Below are 24,169 nucleotides of genomic sequence, written 5' to 3'. Positions count from 1 at the left end.
CTATTTGCCTGACTCAGTGGCAGGCACACAGTAGGCACTCAACTCATACACGTTTAATTGAATTGAAAATATCCCTTAGGAAATAAAAACAAACAAACAAACCAAACACAAAAGTCCTAGCCAGTTTACTCCAGGTAGATTTCTACAGTATGCAAAGTGGTTTTGGGGTCAAGACATATGACACTAGTGCTTTAAACTCTTTGTGTGGGTATGCATGGGTGTATGTTTGGGAAAAAACAAAGGTGAAGACTATCTGCCTTTTTCTTCTTCAGCTTCCATCTGTGGTCTCCTCCCTTCACACACACTGGACTTGGTACAAAACATCGGTGTGGTCTGAGAGGAAGCATTGGGGTGGAGGAGGGAGAGGGAGCTTTGTGTTGTCTACTGGAAATACACTGTGGTTTTTTTTTCCTGTATGGGAAACCATTTATATCAAGCTTTTCCCCATTTCCCATATCTATGTCATCTGGTTAGCTGCCTCTACTTCCAGCTTTGTGTAATTATCTTTACCAGCTGCAGAAAGCTGATTTTTTCCAACATCTAAAGACCAAACTCACCTGGCTAGGTTATTGTGTGTTTTGTTGAAATTTTTGGAAGGTAATGCCATATTTATTGTTTTAAAAACTAAAGGAATCCTAGTAAATCTTAAAAGTTTCTTCATGTATAAGATTTTTCCAGTTGCTGGGCTTAACTGGTATACATTAATTAGATGTTCATACTGTATTCTTGCATTAGTCATTTTATTTTTGACTTAGTATCTGAGCACACAAAGTGAGTTAGTAAGTACCACAGTTTTTGCATTACTTTAAGTTCTAAGTATGCAGGTTTCCTGGTACCATCGGTTGCTGCTATTAAAGCTCACATATTATATGGCTGAAAGTTACAAGTGTGCAAATTATGACTGCATGAGCCTCAGAAAATAAAATGTATAAAGGGCAACACATTAGCATGGCAGTGTTAGGTGTGTGTTTGTATGTACAGGGTTGTGCATAGCAATTGTTTTATTGAAGTTGATATGCAGTTTTCTCACATTTTTTTGTTTAGCAATTTTGTACAAAAGTAGCAACTAATTTGTAAACACTGCCAGAATATTTTCTAGCTGGTTTGTAATTTTTTTTGTTATTTTGTTTTGTTTTTGTTGTGTTTCTTGTTTTCACTTTTGTTTATGTGTAGATCTGTAAATAAAATTGCAGTATTTACAGCTTAAGCTTTCAGGAAAAAGAAAATAAGAATTCACTGTGTGCATGACAACTCATGTGTATGAGAAGGAGGGATTTGAAGGAAGGTTCCTTGCAGAGAAAGTTGGGTGGCAATTGTCAGCATGCAGGAATTTATTTTCCTATGGGGTACATGATTTGGTAGAAAGGAAATATTTCTCCCAAAATTGGGAGTAGGCAAACTATGAGTCAGTTTAGCTTTGTGTTGTATACTAGTTTGAAAAAGAAAATATGTAATGTAATGTACAAAACAACCAAGAAAAAGCTTTTATGATGAATTTCGTCAATAGATTTGTTACGGGGTGACCTGTTCCCTAGCTGTGATCACTTCAAATGGGTGTAATTTGAAAAAATGTATGGTAAAGTATCAATAAAATAATTTTACATATTTTTATATATACACACACACGTACACTACAAAGTTATAGTAACCAAAACATCATAGTACTGGCATAAAAACAAACACATAGACCAATGGAACAGCATAACCTAGAAATAAATCCACACTTCTACAATAACTTTTTTTTTCAAGACAGGGTCTTACTCTGTTGCCCAGGTTGGAGTGGAGTGGTATGGTCATGGTTCGCTGCAGCCTTGATCTCCTGGGCTCAGGTGATTCTCTCACCTCAGTACCCTTGGAGTAGCTGGGACTACAGATTTACACTACCACAAATTTTTTGTGTTATTTGTGGAGATGGGATTTCACCATGTTGCTCAGACTGGTCTTAAACACCTGGGCTCAAGTGATCTGCCTGCCTTGGCCTCCCAAAGTGCTGGGATTACAAGTGTGAGCCACCATGTCCAGCCAGTAACTGATTTTTGTCAAAGGCACCAAAAGCATATGTTGGGAAAGGGATAGCCTCTTCAATAAATGGTGCTGGAAAAATTGGATATCCACATACAGAAAAATCAAACTAGACCCCTCTCTCTCACCATATATAAAAATCACCTCAAAGTGGATTAAAGACCTAAACGTAACACTCAAAACTATGAAACTACTAGAAGGAAATATAGGGGAAATGCTTTATAACATTGATCTGGACAGGGATTTTTTGGATAAGACCTCAAAAACACAGGCAACAAAAATAAAAATTGACAAGTGGGATAACATCAAACCAAAAAGTTTCTGCACAAAGGAAGCAATGAATAAAGAGCACACATAATGGGATAAAAAATTTGCAAACTGTACATCTGTGACAGGTAATTCTTGCATTGCTATAAAGAGATACCTGAGACTGGATAATTTATAAGAAAAGAGGTTTAATTGGCTTATGATGCTGCAAGCTGTACAGTAAGCATAGTGCTTGCATCTGTTTCTGGGGAGGCCTCAGGAAGCTTATGGACATGATGAAAGGTGAAGTGGGAACAGTTGTCTCACATAGCAGGAGCAGGAGCAAGAGAGACTGGGGTGGAGAGTTACCACACACTTTTAAATGATCAGATCTCATGAGAACTTGTTTGCTATGGCAAGGGCAGAACCAAACCATGAGGAATCCACCCCCATGACCCAGACACCTTCCCACCAGGCCCGACCTGCAACACTGGGGATTACAATTCAACATGAGATTTGGCGGGGACATATATTCAAACTATATCAATGTCTGACAGGTTAATATTCAGAATATAAAAGGAACTCAATAGCAAAACCACAAATAATCCTATTTATTGATGGAAAACCTAAGACATTTATCACAAGAAGATATACAAATAGATGGCCAACAGGTATATTAAAAACTATTCTACATCTCGAATTATCAGATAAATACAAATAGAAACCACAATAAGATATCACCTCACTCTAGTTAGAATAGCTATTTTTGAAAAGACAAAGGATGATGTGTTGACAAGGATGTAGAGAAAAGGGAACCCATACACACTGTTGGTGGGAATGTAAACTAGTGCAGCCAGTATAGAAAACAGTAAGGAGGTTCCTCAAAAAATTGCAGGTAGTACAAATTTTTGTACCTTATGATACAGCAATCCCGCTGTTGGGTGTGTATGCTAAAGGAAAGGAAATCAGTATGTTGAAGAGGTATCTGCACTCCCATGTTTATTACATCTGTATTCATAATAACCGAGATATGGAATTGACTTAAGTGTCCATCTGTGGATGAATGGATAAAGAAAATGTGATACACCCCCCCACACACACAGTAGAATACTATTCAGCTATTAAAAAGAAGGAAATCCTGTCATTTGCAATTATATGAACGACCCTGGAAGGCATTATGTTAAGTGAAATAAGCCACACAGAAAGACAAAAAATGAATAATCTCACTTATATGTTGAATCTGAGAAAGTTAATCTCTTAGAAATAAAAAGGTAGAATAGTGGTTACCAGAGGCTAGGAAGGGCAGCAAGGAATGGGGGAGATGGGGACAGTTTGGTAATTGGGTACAAAGTTACAGTTAGATGGGAGGAATAAGTTCTGGTGTTCTATTGCACATTAGGGTGACTGTAGTTAACAATAGTGCATTATATATCTCAAAATAGCAGGAAGGGAGGATTTTGAATGTTTTTACTACAAAGAAATGAGAAATGTTTGAGGTGATGGATTTACGAATTACATTGATTTGATCAATACACAATGTATACATGTGTCAAAGCATCACATTGTATTCCATAAATATGTATAATGATGTCAATTAAAAATAAAACTTAAAAATGTTTATTTTCTGTTTTTTTATTCTAAATATTATTTTATATATATTTTTAAGTGACTGTTCTTTCATCCATACAGAAAAACAAAACTAGGTAGCCTTAAAGAAAACAAAAAATTGTATGAACCCTAAATTTTAAAACACTGCTGCAATTAGTCTAATCTCTTTCTATAGATTAGACATTGAACAATTAAAACAACCTTGTGAATAAAAAGACAGGAAATATTGTAAGATTGGCATTTGTACAAAGATAAATGATATAGTTACTTAAAGATATTTTAGATACTATTATTTTTACCCCCTTGTTTAGGAAAGTAAGTCTAAACCAACAACCTTGAAGCCCATAATTCTGAATGAAATTGTAGATGCTCACAAAGAAAAGATCAAGCAAGTTATTATGAAAGAGAGTGTGGCACCCACCGAGCACCTCAGACTCTATGACAAGTATGACTTTTTAATTACCAGAAAAGCTGAGCAAGATGTTGATAACTTCCTCGCAGAAAATCATAGTTATGAAAAAATAATAGATGAAATTCGCAAATACCAGAAACTAATAGAGGAAATACAATACACATCCATAAAGGTAAATAACTCCAGTTTTGTACAACTGTTATCTCTCTCTGGTATCTTTTCCCCAGTTTTATTAGGGTGTATTTTTAGAACACAGTGAAAGAATTAGAACATTACCATGAACAGGAAAAATATTTATGAAGCTTCTGATGTGTCTCCAGCATTGTGGTAAGCCCTGGGTATAAGAAGCTAGGCAAAATGCAGTTCTTGTGCTCATGTAGCTGAGACTCTGCTACCCCAACTCTGACAGGTATTTTATATAATTTGCCCTGTCCCTACAATTCCAAGAACCTATTTGATGTTTGCCTTAATGTTTATAAATCCTGTGGAAAATATGGTAATTACACCGAAATGTGGTTCTGTTTAGAATACCAGTAACTTAAAATTTTATTTTTTGTCCCTTTTTACATTTTCTAAATTTTCTACCATGAACATGCATTTTTTTGTACAGAGCAACTATAACGTTTGAAACCTACATTATTTATTTAGCAATATAGTAATTCAATTCACCAAAATTGTTATTGCTATTATTGTCCTGAGATTGGTTTCCAAGATAATAAACTTTTCAAGGATATTTACCCAGAAGATAGTTGTATAATACAAATGGATTATTCAGAAAACCCTCCCTGAATTATATGTTTTTTAAAAATCTTAATCTTGTTATATCACACAAAAATAAAAATTATGAGAATGGCAAAATATGAAAATCTATTTGTTTTATTTCTTATGTTGATTAAACTTTTAATCTTTTGCAGACTATTCGTTTAGGAATGTTTGAAATGCACTGTGAGGAATTAATCAGAGCTTTGGTGAAGCGAGCAGATATTATTTGTGGGAAACTTCTAGCTAAAATGTTCAGAGATCATCAGGAAGTAAATACAAGGTATTTATGTGATACTGAATTTTTTATTTTTTGGGAGGGGATGTTTAATAGAATCAGCTACCACTCAACTAAAATAATGGATTAGAGCAATGTCATAAATGATCCAAAAGAAATGATTATGCTAAACTTATTTCTACTTGGCTTTAAGTGTCACTTTGTGATATAATATGATTATTATTAGTAGTATTTTTTTCACCACAAATGTGCCTTCCCAATTGTCTGAGTTAAGGTGGTATTAAAATGTATTGGTATTTCTTTTGCACAAGTGAAGTGGACATTATCTAACTTCAGAGTTTTATATTTGTGTAATCAATATGCAAAGTGGGTTTCAAAGTAGATTTACATAGTAGTTGTTATGGGTCCTAAGGGACCATCACATTTGAAACTTCATCTTCCTATAATTACTCTTGAGGGCCATGGTAACTTTTTCTTTTATCTGGAAATTCATTTGCTGACTAACCTAGGGATTTTTGGGAAAACTGACCCATGTGAAGTAAACTCACAGAATACTAGTGTATAAAGCAGAATACCTGTTTCTTTAAGACAAGAAGCAGAAAAGTGTAATGTTGCTCTGGGAATCTCTCCACTGGCATCAGTTACATGGGTGAAAAACTCCAAATAATCAGGATATATTTTATGATTATGGTATCAGAGAAAAAAATAGATCATTAAAAATATTTCTTTCCAGCTGTATAAGAAGCCTGAAGGAAGTTTTATTTACCTATCTTGTGTTAGGCACAAGACTAGCCACTTAGGCTCTAAGGCTCTAAACATGAATAAAACTGCTGAAGGAAGTTACAATGTAGATGGAGAAATAGACATACAAACCAGTAAATTACAGTACCATGCAGTAAATACTGTAATGAGCCACAAGGTAGAACGGAGAGGACAGAATTAATTTCCTCCCAAGATGGAGTTTGAGGGAGGGGGAGAATCAGGGAAGGCTGCAAAGAGGAACTGACGTGTGAATTTTATTTTGAAGGATGAGTGGGAGTCCATCAGGTGTACAGTGTGGGTGAAAGAATTCCAGGAAAAGAAGACAATATGTAGAGGGCAGTGAGGTGTGAAAATGGCAGGGTATATTCCAAGAACTAGGAGTGATTTGCATTGATTTCATAGCGTGAGGGAAGAGAGGTGAAAGGCAAGGCTGGGGATAAAGGCACCGTGTGAAAGAGGACTAGGACTTGAGTACCTTATCTAGGAACCAGATCATATTTTCAGCTTAAAGCACCATTTCCTCTAAAAGAACTGGAGGAATAGTGAAAGTGTCTTCTCATTATTGCTGTTCATGCTGGGTGAAATATTTATTTTAATTTCATAGCTACTTCCCCTGCCTCTTAATGCTCTCTGAGCTTGTGCCAGTTCTACTTTTTCCCATTGTCTCCTAATTATGCCTCTTGCCTCTCACCAGACTCCCTAGGATGGACAGAGGACATATCAGGACTATTAAAGGAGCCATTAGATATGAATGCCTTCTAATTCTTGCCCCTGCATGGTTTGACTCACCTCTCCAGAAAGCCTGTCTCCCACATACTCAGAGGGCAGGAGTCTGTCGCACCATTCAGTTTTTCTCTCTGCCTAGGAGCTCAGCGCCATTGCTTTCAAAGCCTCTGAACCTGGCTCCTTCAGTCATCTCTTCTATATTCCTTATTTTGAACCTCTTCTTACCTGTTGATTCTCTCTCTGAAGGTTACAAACATGTTGGAGGCCCTCTTTCATGTCCCAGCCCCAGACTTTAACCCATTATCCCATGCTGTTCCTGTCTCCTTCACCTTTCAGCCAATCTTACTGAAGAATTGTTCTGCTTGTTTCATTTGAACTCCCTTAGCTCTTGCTACTTTTTTTTCTCTATGCCAAAATAAGTTCATGATTTATATTGGCAGCAACCCAAATCAGTAGGAAATATTTGCATATTACTGGAAGTTTCTGAGCACACAGGCCTATTTTAAACAATCCCTCTAAGTATAGTTAATCATTCCTTTCCTTTGTACTACTTTCTTTGTGCCATCTCAACTAAATCTCCAGTAGAGCCCTTAAAGCTCAGGTTGGAAATGATTGTTCACAGTCCTATCTCCCTTACTGTATTGTGAGTTGCTTGAGGGCCGTTATGCTATCTGATTCATTTATGTATCACTGTCACAATATTATAGTTGAAAATGTAATAGATCATTAAATGTGCACTGGATAAGTAAATGTATGCAAATTTGCTTTTAATTATTAGATGTCATATAGCTAAGTTATAGTTTTTATTTTTCATGCAATGGAATATTTAAATAGTATACAGGAATATATTTTGGAATCACATTTAACCATAAATATGTAAGATTGGTTTTGCTTGGTGTTTCAGATTATGCGATGAATTTGAGAGGATAGCCGAAAAAGCTCTTAGCACTCCTCCAAATACAGCAGAACTAATGGAAATGAAGGTATTTTTAATAGCTTCTCCATAATTGTGTGTGTATCAATTAATTATTGACACAATAATGTAGAGTAATAAATCACTCCAAAAGTTAAGACAGATTAAAAATAATAATGACTTTCAATTAGCTGGGCATGCTCGGGTGTGCCTATAGTCCCAGCTACTCGGGAGGCTGAGGCAGGAGAATTGCTTGAACCTGGGAGGCAGAGGTTGCAGTGAGTCGAGATTGTGCCACTGCACTCCAGCCTGGCAACACAGCAAGACTCTGTCTCAAAAAATAATAATAATAACAATAAAATAAATAAAAAGTAATAATGACTTTCAAAATACTTAGCTCATGAGTTTGCAGTTTGGTAATTTAGGCTAGATGCTCCTGCTTGGTTCTTCTGGTCTCCATGGGGTCACCCTGTAGGGTCACTCACCCAGTTGGGTTGACCAGTCTACTATCCTTCAGCAGGTTGACTTGGCTCTACTTGTCCCTCAAGCCAGAGCAGGCTCATCTGGGTGTGTTCTCATGTCATGGTACAGACATACAAGCAAATTCAATTGTACAAGTGCTTTTCAAGACTCTGCTTGTGTCACATTAGCTAACATCTCATTGACCAAAACAAGTCTGATTGAGAGGACCCTACAGGGCATTGACACTGGAGAAGTGAAGTATTGGAACAATTGATGCAATTATCTATCAGGTTATTTTTGAGAACAGACAACAATTATTGCCATGCTAACAGGCACAAACCAGGACTGTCCTGGGCAGCCTGAGCTGTGTAATCACTTTTCATTTATTGTAACAAATATTTAAGCCTTAAGTGACATTTTGTTTTTTATAAAAGCTGTATTTTGTTTATATTAAGCTTTTCTGTGGTAGTTTGTTAAAGTATATTTTGTGCATAGGATTTGTGACACTGAAAATATTAGGTAAGTCTCACTTTCATCATTTCTCATGTTACTTCTATGTTTGAAGTTGATATGGTTTGAATGCTTGTCCCCTCCACATCTTATGTTGAAACGTGATCCCCAGTATTGGAGGTGGGGCCTAATAGGAGGTTTTTGGTGGATCCCTCACGAACAGCTTGGTACCTTCCTGATGGTAATGAGTGACTTCTTGCTAGATTAGTTTTCTTGAGATCTGATTATTAAAAAGAGGCTGGCACCCCCTCCTTTCTCTTCTGCTCCCCCTTTTGCCATGTGTCACATTACCCTTTGCCTTCTACCATGAGTAAAAGCTTCCTGAGGCCCTGACCAGAAGCAGTTGCTGGCACCATGCTTCTTGTACAGGCAGCAGAACTGTCAGCCAAAAATCTTATTTTCTTTATAAATGTACCCAGCCTCAGGCATTCCTTCATAGCAACACAAAATGGATTACTACAGAAGACCACCTAATGGCAAATAAAATGATGTTAAACAACTAGCTAATGGCCATTCCATTTCATCTTGTTTACTTTTCATGCTTATAACATTAAGTTTTTGTGGTATTTTTAAATTTTCTATTATTCAAAAAATCCTTTAAAATTTTGTTTTATTTTTAATTTTCATGGGTACATAGTAGGTGTATATATTTTTGGGGAATATGAGATATTTTGATGTAGGCTTACAATGCATAATAGTCACATCAGGGTAAATGGAGTATCCAGCACCTCAAGCATCTATCCTTTGTGTTTCAAGCAATCCAATTATATACTTTTAGCTATTTCAAAATGTACAATTAAATTATTGACTATAGTCATCCTGTTCTGCTGTCAAATACTAGATCTTTTTCATTCTTTCAAAATATTAATATATTTTTGTACTCACTAACCATCACCACATCCCCCACATCCACCCACTACCCTTATAGACTCTGGTAGTCATCCTTCTATTCTCTACCTCCATTAGTTCAATTGTTCTAATTTTTAGCTATCACAAATAAGTGAGAACATGCAACGTTTGTCTTTCTGTGCCTGGCTTATTTCACATAATGACCTTCAGTTCCATCCAGGTTATTGCTAATGACAGAATCTCATTCTTTTTGTAACTGAATAGTACTGCATTGTGTACCACATTTTCTTTTTCTATTCATCTGTTGATGGACACTTACACTGCTTCCAAATCTTGGGTATTGTGAATAGCGCTGCAAGAAACATGGGAGTTTAGATATCTCTTCAATATACTGATTTCCCTTTGTTGGGGTATATACCAGCAGTGGGATTGCTGGATCATATGGTAGCTTTAGTTTTAGTTCTTCAGGAAACCTCCAAACTGTTCTCCATAGTGGTTGTACTAATTTACATTCCCACCACCAATGTAAGAGGGTTCCCTTTTCTCTGCATTCTCAGCAGCCTTTGTTATTGCCTGTCTTTTGGATAAAAGCCATTTTAACTGGAGTGAAATGATATGTCATCATAGTTTTGATTTGCATTTCTCTGATGATCAGTGATGTTGAGCAGCTTTCCATGTGCCTGTTTGCCATTTGTATGTCTTCTTTTGAGAAATATCTATTCAGATAATTTGCCAACTTTTTCATCAGATTATTAGAGATTTTTCTATAGAGTTGTTTGAGCTCCTTGAATAGTACTGCAGTAGTATAGTTCTGGTTGTTAATGCCTCGTCAGATGGGTAGTTTGCAAATATTTTCTTCCATGCTCTGGGTTGTCTCTTCATGTTGTTGATTGCTTCCTTTGCCATGCAGAAGCTTTTTAACTGGATGTGATCCCATTTGTCCAATTTTGCTTAGTTTGCCTGTGCTTGTGGGATATTACTCAAGAAATATTTGCCCAGTCCAAGTTCCTGGAAAGTTTCTCCAATGTTTCCTTGCAGCAGTTTCATAGTTTGAGGTCTTAGATTTAAGTCTTTAATCCATTTTGATTTGATTTTTGTATATGCTGAGATACAGAGGTCTAGTTTCATTCTTCTGCATATTAATATCCAGTTTGCTCAGTACCATTTATTGAAGAGACTGTCCTTGTCCCAAGGTATGCTCTTGGCAGTTTTCTTGAAAATGAGTTCACTGTAGATTCATTAATTTGTTTCTGTATTCTCCATTCTGTTCCAATAGTCCGTGTGTCTGTTTTTCTGCCAGTACCATGCTATTTTGGTTACTATAGCTCTGTAGTATAATTTCTAATCAGGTAATGTGATTCCTCCAGTTTTGTTCTTTTTGCTCTGGAAAGCTTTGGCTATTCTGAGTTTTTTATGGTTTCATATAAATTTTAAGATTTTTTTTTCTATTTCTGAGGAATGTCATTGACATTGACATTGCTTTGGGGGTAGTATGGACATTTTAACAATATTGTAGTCTTCTAATTTATGAACATGGAATATCTTTCTGTTTTTGGTGTCATCTTTAATTTTTTTTCATCATTGTGTTTTAATTTTCACTATAGAGATCTTTCACTTCTTTGGTTAATCCTGGGTATTTAATTTTATTTGTGGCTATTGTAAATGGGATTACTTTCTTGATTTCTCTTTCAGATTGTCCCACCTTTGGCATACATAGATGTAAATGCTACTGATTTCTGTATGTAATTTTGTATCCTGCAACTTTACCGAATTTGTTTATCAGTTCTAATAGTTTTTTGGTGGAGTCTGTAGGATTTTTCAAATATAATATATTATCTGCAAACAAGGATACTTTGACTTCTTTCTTTCTAATTTGGATGACTTTTACTTCTTTCTCTTATCTGATTGCTCTAGCTAGGATTTCCAGTACTGTGTTGAATCACAGTGGTGAAAATTGGCATCCTTGTTGTGTTCCAAATTTTAGAGGAAAGGCTTTCAGTTTTTCCCCGTTCAGTATGATACTAGCTGTGAGTCTGTCCTGTGATTTTTATTGTGTCCTCCTGTGCACAATTTTTGAGGGTTTTTATCATAAAGCAATGCTGAATTTTATAAAAGGCTTTTTTAGCATCAATCAAAATGGTCATATGAAATTTATCTTTCATTCTGTTGATATGATGTATCACATTAATTTGCATATGTTGGATCATCCTTGCATCCCTGGGATAAATCCCACCTTGTCGTGGTGAATGGCCTTTTTAATGTGTGGTTGAATTCAGTTTGCTAGTACTTTGTCAAGGACTTTTGCATCAATATTCATCAGAGATATTATCTTAAAGTTTTCTCTTTTTTTGATGTATCTTTGTCTAGTTTTGGTGTCAGAGTAATACTGGCCTCATAGAATTAGCTTGAAAGTATTTCCTCTTTGCATTAGTTCTCATGCTGATATGAAGAAATAACTGAGACTGGGTGATTTATAAAGGAAAGAGGTTTAATTGACTCACAGTTCTGCAAGGCTGGGGAGGCCTCAGAAAACTTACAATCATGGCAGAAGGGAAAGCAAACATGGCAGCAAGAAGGCAAAGAATGAATGAAGCACGGTGGAAAAGCCCCTTAAAAAACCATCAGATCTCTTGAGAGAGAACTCACTCATTATCACCAGAACAGCCTGAGGATAACTGCCCCAGTAATTCAATTACCTCCCACTGGGTCCCTCCCATGATGCATGGCGATTATGGGAACTACAATTCAAGATGAGATTTGGGTGAGGAGACAGCCAAGCCATAGCACCCCTCCTCTAGTTTTTTTTTTTTTTTTTTTTTTTTTTTTTTTGGCTAGTTTGAGTAGGAAGGTTTGGTAGAATTCAGCAGTGAAGGCATCAGGTCTTGGGCTTTTCCTTGTTGGGACACTTTTTATTATGGATTTGATCTTTTTACTTGATTTTGTTATCTGTTGGTCTGTTCAGGTTTTGTATTTCTTTGTGGTTCAATCTCGGTAGTTTGTATGTGTCTAGGAATTTGTCCATTTCTTCTAGGTTTTCCAATTTATTGGCATGTAGTTGTCTGTAGTAGCCTCTAACGATCCTTTGAATTTCTGTGGTTTTGATTGTCGTGTCTTCTTTTTCATCTCTGATTTTATTTATTTGAGTCTTCTCTCTTTTTTTCTTCGTCTGGCTAAAAGTATGTCAGTGTTGTTTAGCTTTTCATAAAAACAACTTTTCAATTCATTTTTTTGGTATTCTTTATTTCAATTTCATTTATTTCTACTCTGATGTTTATTATTTTCTTATACTAATTTTGGGTTTGATTTGTGCTTGCTTTTAGAATTATTTAAATCAGTGGGTTATTTGAAGTTTTTCTACTTTTTAATTTAGCCACTTGTAGCTATAAAATTCCCTCTTTGTGATGCTTTTGCTGTATCCCATAGGTTTTGTTATGTTGTGTTTCCATTATCATTTCCTCCAAGAAATTTTTTCAATTTCCTTCCTAATTTCTTCATTGACTCACTAATCATTCAGGAGCATATTGTTTAATTTCCATCTGTTTGTGTAGTTTCCAAAATTCCTCTTGTTATTGATTTCTTGTTTTATTCCCTTGTGGTCAGAGACTATGCTTGATATTATTTCAATTTTTTGAATGTTTTAAGATTTGTTTTGGCATCTAATATATGGTCTATCCTTGAGAATGATCCATAAGCTGCAGAGAAGGGTGTATATTCTGCAGCCATGGGTGAAATGTTCTGTAAATATCTGTTAGGTCCATTTGGTCTATGGTGCAGATTAAATCTGATGATTCTTTGTTGATTTTTTTGTATGAATGATCTTTTTTTGTGTGACATATGGCATACAATTTTTTTTTGTATGACATGCTTTGTATGAATGTTGAAATGGGGTATTTAAGTCTCCAGTTATTATTGTATTGAGGTCTATGTCTCTCTTTAGCCCTAATCATATTTGCTTAATATACCTGGTGCTCCAGTGTTGGGTGCATATATATCTTCAATTGTTATATATTCTGGCTGAATTGGCCCCTGTGTCATTATACAATGACCTTCTTTGTCTCTTTTAATAGCTTTTATCTTGAAATCTACTTTTTCTGATATAAGTGTAGCTATTCCGGGTCTCTTTTGGTTTTCATTGGCATGGAATATTTTTTTCTATCTCTTTATTGCCAGGCTATGTGTGTCTTTGTAGGTGAAGTGTGTTTCTTGTAGGTGAAAGATCACTGGGTCTTGTTTTATTATCCCTTCAGCAAGGCTCTGTCTTTTGATTGGAGAGTTTAGTCCATTTACATTTGATGTTATTGTTGTTACTGATAATTTTGATTGATAAGTAAGAATATACACCTGCCATTTTGTCATTTGTTTTCTGGTTGTTTTGCAGTCTTCTCTTCCTTCTTTTTCTCCTTTCTGTCTTCCTTTTAGTGAGGGTGATTTTCTCTGGTGGTATGTTTTAGCTTCCTGCTTTTCATTTTCTGCATGTCTGTTGTATGTTTTTTGATTTGAGGTTACCATAAAGTTTGCAAATAATATCTTATAATTTATTATTTTAAATTGTTGACAACACTGATTGCATAAACAAATAAGCAAGCAAAAAGAAAATTAATTTAAAAATCTATGTTTTGACTGTAGCCCCCTGCTTTTTAACATTTTGTTGTTTCTGCCTATATCTTATTGTACTATCTGTCTGGAAAAGTTGTTGCAGTTATTTTTTACCAGTTCATCTTTCTGTCTTTCTACTTAACATATATATATACACACACACATATATATATATAGAGAGAGAGAGAGAGATAGAGACAGAGAGAGAGAGAGTTTACATGCCACAATTACAGTGTTATAATAGTCTGTGTTTTTCTGTTTATTTACCATAATTGATGAGTTTTGTACCTTCAGATGATTTATTATTGTCCATTATTGTCCTTTGCTTTCAGATTGAAGAACTCCTTTTAATATTCCCTGTAGGACAGGTCTGGTGTTGATGAAATCCCTCAGCTTTTGTTTGTCTGGGAAAGTTCTTCTTTCCCCTTCATGTTTGAAGGATATTTTCACCAGATTTACTATTGTAGGGTACAAGTTCTTTTTCCTTCAGCACTTTAAACGTGTCATGCCACTCTTTGCTGGCTGGTAAGGTTCTCACTGAAAAGTCTGCAGTCAGACGTGTTGGAGCTCCATTGTGGGTTATTTTCTCTTGCTGTTTTTAGGATCCTTTCTTTATTTTTGACCTTTGGGAGTTTGGTTTTTAAATGCTTTGAGGTAGTCTTTATTGGGTCAAATCTGCTTGGTGTTCTGTAACCTTCTTGTTCAGAAATATTCATATTTTTCTCTAGGTTTGGAAACTTTTCTGTTATTATCCTTTTGAATATGCTTTTACCTATATTGCTCTCTCTACCTCTTCTTTAAGGTCAATAACTCTTAGATTTGCCCTTTTGAGGCTGTTTTCCAGATCCTATAGGTGTACTTCATTCTTTTTTTATCCTTTTTTCTTTTGTCTCCTCTGTGTATTTTTAGATAGCCTATCTTCAGGCTCACTAATTCTTTCTTCTGTTTGATCAACTCTGCTGTTAAGAGTCTGATGCATTCTTCGGTATGTCAATTGCATTTTCAACCCCAGAATTTCTTCTTATTTTTAATTATTTCAAATTCCTTGTTAAATTTATATGATGAGATTCTGAATTCCTTCTCGGAGTTATCTTGAATTTCAAAGTTTCCTGAAAACAGGTATTTTGAATTGCCTGTCTGAAATGTCACATATCTCTCTCTCTTTGGGTTTATCTCTTTGGTGTCTTATTTAGGTTGTTTGATGAGGTTATGTTTTCTTGGACGGTCTTGATGCTTGTGGATGTCCATTGGTGTCTGGGCATTGAAGAGTTAGGAATTGTACTCTTAGCATTCTGGCCTTGTATTCTTAGCATTCTGGCCCATCCTTCTTGAGAAGACTTTCCAGGTATTTGAAGGGACTTGAATGTTGTGATCTAAGTTTGTGGTCACTTCTTCTGTATCTGCATTAAGGGATACCTCAAGCCCAGTGACACTGTGGATCTCATTGCCTTGTAGAGGTACTGCCTTGGTGGTCTTGGATAAAATCTGGAAGACTTGTATTGATTACCAGGCAGAGACGCTTATTCTCTTAATTTCTGTCAAATAATTAGAGAGTCAGTCAGTCTCTCTCTCTCTCTCTCTCTCTCTCTCTGTGTGTGTGTGTGTGTGTATGTGTGTGTGTGGCGGGGGGCGGGGGGGTATATGTGTGTCTGCTAACCTGCCTGGAACTGGGGGAGGGGTGACACAAACACCCTTGTGACCATCACCACTGGGACTGTGCTTGATCAGAACTGAAGCCAGCACAACACTGGTTCTCATTTAAGGCCCATGGTAACTTCTGCCTTGCTACTGCCTGTGTTCATTCAAGGCACTAGGGCTCTACAATTAGCAGATGGTAAAGCCATCCAGGCATGTGTTCTTCCCTTCAGGTCAGTGAGTGGCCCTAGCCCCGAGTGTCCCTGAGATGCTGCCTGGGAGCCAGGGCCTGGAGTGGGAAACCTTAGGAATCTATGTGGTACTCTATTGCAGCTGAACTGGCATCAGACCACAAGACGAAGTCCTTCCCACTCTTCCCTTCCCTTTTGGTAAGTAGAGGAGACTCTTATGTCCACCACCACAGGTCCTTGGGGAGTATTGCCAGGCCATAGCCAATGTTCACTTAAGGCCCAAGGGCTCTTAAGTCAGGTTGCGGTGCATGTTGCTAAACCTAGGACCCACTTTCACAAAATAGGGCTCCCCTCTGGCCGAAGATAGGTCCAGAAATTCCTTCTAACAGCCAAGGCCTGGAATTGGGGACCCCAAGATCCCACTTCATACTCTACCACACTGTGGCCGAACTGCAAGGCCAAGGTATTTAAACTGCAAGACAGAGTCCTCTTTACTCTTCCCTCTGCTTTTCTTAAGCAGAAGGAGTCTTTCCTGGTAGCCACTACAGTTGTGAATATGCCAGATCACACCCGAAGCCAGGACCTCTCAGAGTCTCTTCCAAGGCCCAGGGTGTTTCCTAACTGGCTACTGCTCCTGATTATTCAGTGCCCAAGGGCTCTTTAGTCAGCAGGTGATGAATTCTGCCAGGACTGCATCCTTCCCTTCAAGCCAGTGGGTTTTCTTCTGGCCCATGTGTGTCTAGAAGTGTCTTCCAGGAGCTAGGGCCTGGGATGGGGGCCTCATGACTCTACCCAGTGCCTTATCCTACTGTGGCTGAGCTGGTATCCAAGTTGCAAAGTCCTCTTTACTCTTTTCTCTCCTCTCCTCAAGTGGAATGAAGGGATCTTCTTTGGAGCCGTGAGCTGTGCTGCCTGGGGTTGGGGGAGGGATGGCACAACCACTTCTTGAGCTGCTGTGGCTGTTATATCACTAGGTCATGTGCTCCCCAAGCCCACTGGCTCTGACCCCACACAGCACTAAAACTTGCCTAGGAGTTGCAGTTCTTGTGGTCTAGACTGCCTTTCAAGTTGTTTAGGGCCTCAGAACACTAGCCCATGGCAGCAAGATTTGCCAAAACTCAGGTTGTAATGTCTGGAATGGGTGATTTCCTTCTGGCTAGGGCTGGTCTAAGTGGTCCCTCCATGGACATTGGCTGAGGTCTGCCCATGTTAGCAGCACCGAGTTCCAACACAAAGTCCCACTCTCCCTCCCTGAGAACACAGATTCTCGGTGCCTCGAAGCTGATGCTGGGGGCTGGGGCAGGGATGGCATCCACAGTTCAAGACTATCTTTCCCACCCTCTTCAGTGCCTCTTTCAGTGATACGAAGTTATACCAGGTACTCTGATCATTCACTTGGTGTTTGGTTTTCATGAAGGTGCTTTTGGGTTTAGATAGTTGTTAAAGTTGGTATTTCTATGGGGAGAACGATCAGTGGAAGCTTCTATTCAGCCATCTTTCTCTGCCTCGATCCTAATTTTAAAATATTTAAGTGTGCCCAGCAAAACGTAAAAATCATTCAAAACTTTCCATACACAGGAAATTATAAAAAAGAGTTAAAGTGATTACATATGTATTTTTAAAAATTATTCCCTTAAGGCCGGGCGCGGTGGCTCAAGCCTGTAATCCCAGCACTTTGGGAGGCCGAGACGGGCGGATCACGAGGTCAGGAGATCAAGACCATCCTGGCTAACACGGTGAAACCCTGTCTCTACTAAAAAATACAAAACACCAGCCGGGCGAGGTGGCCGGTGTCTGTGGTCCCAGCTATTCGGGAGGCTGAGGCAGAAGAATGGCGTAAACCCAGGAGGCGGAGCTTGCAGTGAGCTGAAATCCGGCCACTGTACTCAAGCCTGGGCGACAGAGCAAGACTCCATCTCAAAAAAAAAAAAAAATTATTCACTTAAATGAAAATTTGTTAAAATCATTAAAACCAATGTTTACATATCAGTCTCTAAGGGAGTTCTGTCCTTTTAAAAGTGTTTGTACTTGGATTGAGGTCCTTCATATGTGACTGTGTGTGTATGTGTGTCAAATATACACACATGCCTATATATATTATTTTTAGAACATTATTATATTTTATATTAATTATTGTTGAACAGCAAGTGATTCTTTGATTATGGATGATTATAAATGTAGTTGGAGAGTTAAATTGTAAATTCCTGTTCATTAAAGGAAAATTCCTTTGGAAAAATGAATATTGAATATGGAGAGTGTCATTTATTTATCCTCCTAGCCATTACTGGAAATATTTAGGAATTTGGGGGTTATTTATTGTGAATTTCTACTATACATAACATTGCCTGATATTTCAAATATTTCTATGTTTAAAAAAGATTATTTCCACAAGGGCAAAACAGCAGGTGAATTTATTCAATACAGAAATCAGTCCTTCGGTATTGGTAAGGGGAAATAAAAATCCAGTCATTTGACTACACAGAAAGCTGATTAAATTATCAAAAATGTATTTTCAGTTAGATATTTTGTTACTTGTGGAAACCACCATGGTTTGCATCCTGTTGGTTTGGATTTACAACATAAAAACATTTAGTCTAATTAGAATAATATATCAATGAACAATTTCTTTCTATTTTTTTTTTTTTTTGAAATGGAGTCTCACTCTGTTGCCCAGGCAGGAGTGCAGTGGCGCAGTCTCCACTCACTGCAAGCTCCGCCTCCTGGGTTCACACCATTCTCTTGCCTCAGCCTCCCGAGTAGCTGGGACTACAGGCGCCCGCCACCATTCCCAGCTAGTTTTTTGTATTTTTAGTAGAGACGAGGTTTCACCGTGTTAGTCAGGATGGTCTCCATCTCCTGACCTTGTGATCCACCCATCTCGGCCTCCCAAAGTGCTGGGATTACAGGTGTGAGCCACTAACAATTTCTAAGCAACTTTCTCCTTCAAAAACATTGTTAGGTCTTCATCATTTCCTTCCTTCTCCCTTTCTTCCCTTTCCTTCTTCCCTTTCCCTTCCCTTCCCTGTGCTTGCCCTTGCCTTGCCCTTCACCTTTCCCTTCCCCTTCCTATTCCCCTTTCCCTTCCTCTTCTCCTTCCCCTTTCCCTTCCTCTTCTCCTTCCCCTTTCCCTTCCCCTTCCCCTTTCCCTTTCCCTTCTTTCTTGAGACATGTCTCGTTCTGTCACCCAGGCTGGAGTGCAGTTGTGTGATCTTGGCTCAGTGCAACCACTACCTCCTGGGTTCAAGCAATTCGCCTGCCTCAGCCTCCTAAGTAGCTGGATTACTGGCACCTGTCACCATACCCAGCCAATTTTTTTTGTATTTTTAGTAGAGACTGGGTTTCACCATGTTTTGAACTCCTGACCTCAGGTGATCCACCTGTCTAGACCTCTAGGTTTACAGGCATGGGTTACAGGCATGAGCCACCATGCCCAGCCAATTTTTAATATTTTCTTAAAAATACAAAGGAAGGGTCAGCCGTGGTGGCTCACGCCTGTAATTCCAGCATTTTGGGAGGCTGAGGTGGACGGATCACCTGAGATTAGGAGTTTGAGATCAACCTGTCCAACATGGTGAAACCCCGTCTCTACGAGAAAAACAACAACAAAAACCTAGTCCATGCTTGAATCCCAGCTACTTGGGAGGCTGAGGCAGGAGAATCGCTTGAACGTGGGAGGCTGAGGTTGCAGTCAGCCGAGATCGTGCCACTGCACTCCAGCCTGGGTGACAGAGTGAGACTCCAGCTCAGAAAAAAAAAAAAAACAAAAACTTTATAGGTCAAAACAATTCAGAGAAAGAAGAAAAAGTGGCATTCAGAGTGAAGTGAAAGTACATCCATGTTTAGGTTATCACATTCCCACCTGCCCAATACCCATAAAACAAGAATTTCATTCCGTAACACAAAGGAGCTCTTACTACCTTGAATGGTAGTCCAGAAGTATTGGTACCAGGGGACTGGAACTAACAAAAAAATTTTGGTTGTCCTTGAGTATTCAGTCCTGGGATAAATGTAACAAAGCCATCTGTCTGCTGCCCTACCACTCTGCTGCAGCCCTGCTGACCCCTCAGCCCCTTACCCCTGCTCCTTCTTGCCACTGGGCCCATGTTCCATCCACATGCATCCCTCTGCACTTGTTTCATTCCCTCATTTCCTTCTATTTGTGCTTCTCCAAGATATGGGAACTACCCTCCGCGTCTCACTACTTCACGTCCTTATGATATGCTCTGAGCAGCGTGCCTTTGCAGCAGTTGTCTCTGTTGCAAACTTGAAGTTTGACATTTGTTCTGGTGGTTATTTGGGTAAAAACAGACTCTCCAACTAGACTGCAAACTCAGGGAGGGCAGAGCCCATGTCTGTCTTTCGTCACACTGTATTGCCAGCACCTGGCACAGTGTGAGGCCCACAGCAGGTGCCCATAAAATGTTATTCTGAAAGAATAAGTCATCACTCAGTATCTGCTTCATATCTATCTTCTGTGAACCCACAGCCCTCCTCCCTGGTTTTCCATGTGTTGTTAAGCATTTTCTTTTTTTGTTGTTGTCATTTTAGTGAGATATTTTGGAGGGATGAGAAGGAAACTATGCTGTAGTCCCTGATTTTGAACCAAAAATGTTGACTTCTAGTAAGTCTGTGCATAGTTATGCAATGTATTTCCACAGGCTGTTTTGTGACATGAGCTGTTCGTTAAAATGCCACCTATAATTTTTGTTTTCCCTCAGGCTTACATTCAGAAAGTGGAGGTAACTGATATGATTGAACTAGAACAGAGATTAGTGGATTCCAAAAACTGCCTTGCCTTCCTCATCGAGTATGTCAACTTTTCTCCAGCAGACATTAGGCTAAATAACAGTGTTTTCCAGTGGTATGGAAGGATGGGAGAAATTTTTGAAGAACACAGGAAAATCATTAAAGAGAAAATAGAACAGTATCAAGAAGGTCTGAAGGTTGGCATCTTAGATATTTTTTTTTCATTTTCTGGAAATGCTTTATTTTTATCTTTTTACGTAACCTTGTCAATTATTTTATTTCAGAGTGCATACTTTTAGCTTTCTCATGCTACAATGTTATAATCTCATATTATAAATGTTAGTGGGAGACAGTAATACATTGGATCTTTTATAATGCTTATTGGATGATTAGGGAGTCAGTAGTATATTGATCAATATGCAGTCATTTCTTGATTTTTCAAGGTAACATAAAAAATGGAATATATTGTACATACGTGATAGTTAATAAAAATAGTATTTATTTTATATAGTTTATAGTACTATTTTCAGTTTTTAAAAATGGTTTGAATATCAAAGCTCCCTTAATGAAATGTGCTTTCATACCTCATAATTGCTCACTCTCCTAAGCATTGTGCCCAGAATTGTCACTTTAACATTCAATAACTCCAGCTTTTTTGGGGGGTGGTGGGTGGGGAGTGGTCTTCCATATAAGATGGTTTGTGATTTGCCCATTTCCCTGTCCAGCTTCCTTGCCTACTTCTCCCCACTCCTTGCTCGTGACTTTTCAGTAACCCTGTCAACTTCTAGGTGTCTGCTGTCCTATGCTTCTTGTCTCCTCCACATTCTCCCCATCACTCCGAGGACACCCCTGCCCCACACGTGCCTGTTTGTTTAGCACACTCTATTCATTTTTCTGAGAAGCCCTCTCAGCAGACCTCAGTGCTGCTTCTCCTCTCCTGTGCTCTCACTTTGACCCCATCTCCATTGGACAATTATCTGATCATTATGTTAGTATTTGTAAGTCTGCCTCCTGATGGGACCATCAGCTCCTTGAGAGCAGGGCTGTTTCATTGTTACCTTTCTCCATTTATATCCACTGCTCAGCACAGTGACTGACACACAGAAATGCTGTGAGCATTCCATAGCTACTGTCCTGGTAAATGACTTAATATTTACAGTCTCATTTTACAGATGAAAGAGTAAGTTTCCCAAAGATCAAGAGACTTGTTCAGGCCAGCCAGTACAGATGTCCTTTAATAGCAAGTCATGCTGACTTTCTATTATACATATAGCAAATATAGTTAATTGGCAAAATATGTTGTTCGGAGAAGAATTCATAGGCTTAAAAAAACTCTTCATTTTAAACTGTAGTTTATGTTTTTGTTTTACATTAAGGCTATATCAAATTTTTTTTAAACTACCGAAAACATCATGAGTAGTAAATATTAGATGTTTAAGTTTCAATATAATAGACTCTTAGAAAATTGCTAAGTGACCCAGAATGATTTATGCTGTGTTTTAAATCACAAGCTATACATACTGTTGATGAACTTTTCCTCTCAGTTTGCCTCCCCTACTGGGCCAAAGCAATAAGTTTGCCAGGAAACTAGAGAAAAGAGGACAGAAATCAGCCTAGATCGTCTATAAAATAGAAAATCTATTTTTGAATAACCTAAATTTTTGTAATATTTTATTGAGCTATTTTTTAGAGCCCTTTAATTTAGAATGCCTTACCAATACCAATTATGTAATAAGGCTTTTTTACTTAAAACATACACACCTATCTTATATTAGAACACTATAGTTTTTAAGTGTTTAAATCTGGATTTATTTACCTTACATGTTTCTTGTGAAGAGAGCCCATGGGACAAGAAAAATAACTTTGGAATATCTTGCTTTAGTATTGCTAATTGAAATGATATCAGAGCACAATTAAGGAAATTCTGTTTTCTCAGTTGTTTATAAAAATAGCATAGGTAAAAATTGAAATTTTCTTTTAGTCCCATTCTTGGTTATTAAGAGATTTTTCAAATGCTGATAAATTATTTGTTTGCATAAATTCTTCAGCATGTTAAAGATCACCATTGTCTAACATTTTTATTCATTTTATTAGCTAGAACTTCTTACATAGATAATACAGAGTTGACTTTTTCTAATCCGTGAGTTACAGGAATCTAAATCTATTAATTTAAACATTTTAAAATTCTGCATATTTTAGATCTCAGTCATTTTCCAGATCATCCTTTTTTGTTTTACCAGTGACAAAATATTATAATAATAATTCTGGTAACTCCTACAAAGTTTAAATTTTTTGACACCAAAGGGTTTTAACTTTTAAGAATATTAACAACAAATTGTTTTCATTAGTTACGGTGTGAACGATTTGTGGAGGAACTGGAGAGTTATGCTAAACAATCAGAAGAATTTTATTCGTTTGGAGATCTTCAGGATGTTCAGCGGTACCTAAAAAAGGCTCAAATACTGAACGGAAAGTTGGATTTAGCTGCAGATAAGGTATAATTCAAAAATTCTTAAAAAGATGAATTAGTTCAATTTTAAAAGCATTGAATCTGTTTTAGTTATTCACCTTTAAGAAATAGATTCAAATAAAACTGTTTAACCACATTTAATTAGAGGATAATAGAATGACACAAATAGATTTTATAGACATGCTTCAAGGCGTATCAGTATTGCTGTTTTCTATTGGTAGCGATACATTTTTTTCTGTGTTAAAGATAGAGTTATACCTCAATCTTCTTTTTAACCTTTGCTTTGCATCATTTAATTATTTGCATCATAGTTCTACTATGATAGTTAGGAGTCCATAGTTTTGAGCAGAAGCAGGCAAATGATAGTACCTGATTACTGTTTAGTTCTTCCATCTTCATAGAGGATAGCTTAGATTCAGTGGCTGTGTTTTAAAATTATGTCCATTATTTTCTCTCACCAAGCAATTTTGTTCCCAATACTACTATTTCAGAAATCAGCTTTTTCATTAGAGGAAGCTGGAGGAGAAAGAACCATACCCTCTGCCATATAAGATATTTACAGAGTTTAATTGTATTTTATATGAAAAGGAGAATGAAAACATACTATTAACTATGATGCTCTATCATTTTTCTTACATTGAAAGATCTTAATATCTTATCAGTTCAGATAATTAAGTGTTTTATAATAATCACAAATATGTCAACACACATGGAGAAAACAAAAACTCTAGTTATTTTAAACCAAGGCCACTGAGTTGGAACAAGATGGCTGAATAGAAGCCTCCACTGGTAGCTCCCCCCATCACCCACAGGAAACCAAGTTTTAACAATTATCTGCACACAGAAAAGCACCGTCATAAGAACCAAAAATCAGGTGAACAATCACATTACCTGGTTTTAACTTTGTATCACTGAAAGAGGCATTGAAAACAGGAAAAACAGTTTTGAAACCCTGATGCTGCCCCTCCCCATTCCCCAGTAGCACCCATGTGGTGCAGAGAGAGACACTGTACATGTAGGGGAG

General features: G+C 37.5%; 1 protein-coding gene across 1 annotated transcript in view; it reads left to right on the top strand.

The window, feature by feature from the left end:
- Positions 1–24,169, top strand: part of DNAH7 (dynein axonemal heavy chain 7) — a 330,767-nt gene that overhangs the window by 61,003 nt on the left and 245,595 nt on the right. Inside the window, exons 12-16 of the mRNA XM_007965701.3 lie at positions 4,188–4,460; positions 5,203–5,330; positions 7,678–7,756; positions 20,648–20,872; positions 23,024–23,170. Of these exons, the coding sequence (XP_007963892.3) occupies positions 4,188–4,460; positions 5,203–5,330; positions 7,678–7,756; positions 20,648–20,872; positions 23,024–23,170 (852 nt within the window). The remainder of the gene's footprint in view (positions 1–4,187; positions 4,461–5,202; positions 5,331–7,677; positions 7,757–20,647; positions 20,873–23,023; positions 23,171–24,169) is intronic.

The sequence above is a fragment of the Chlorocebus sabaeus genome, chromosome 10 (assembly GCF_047675955.1).
Source record: "Chlorocebus sabaeus isolate Y175 chromosome 10, mChlSab1.0.hap1, whole genome shotgun sequence".
NCBI lineage: Eukaryota > Metazoa > Chordata > Mammalia > Primates > Cercopithecidae > Chlorocebus > Chlorocebus sabaeus.
The sequence above is the reverse complement of the archived record's forward strand: the minus strand, read 5'-3'. Positions and strand labels throughout refer to the sequence as shown.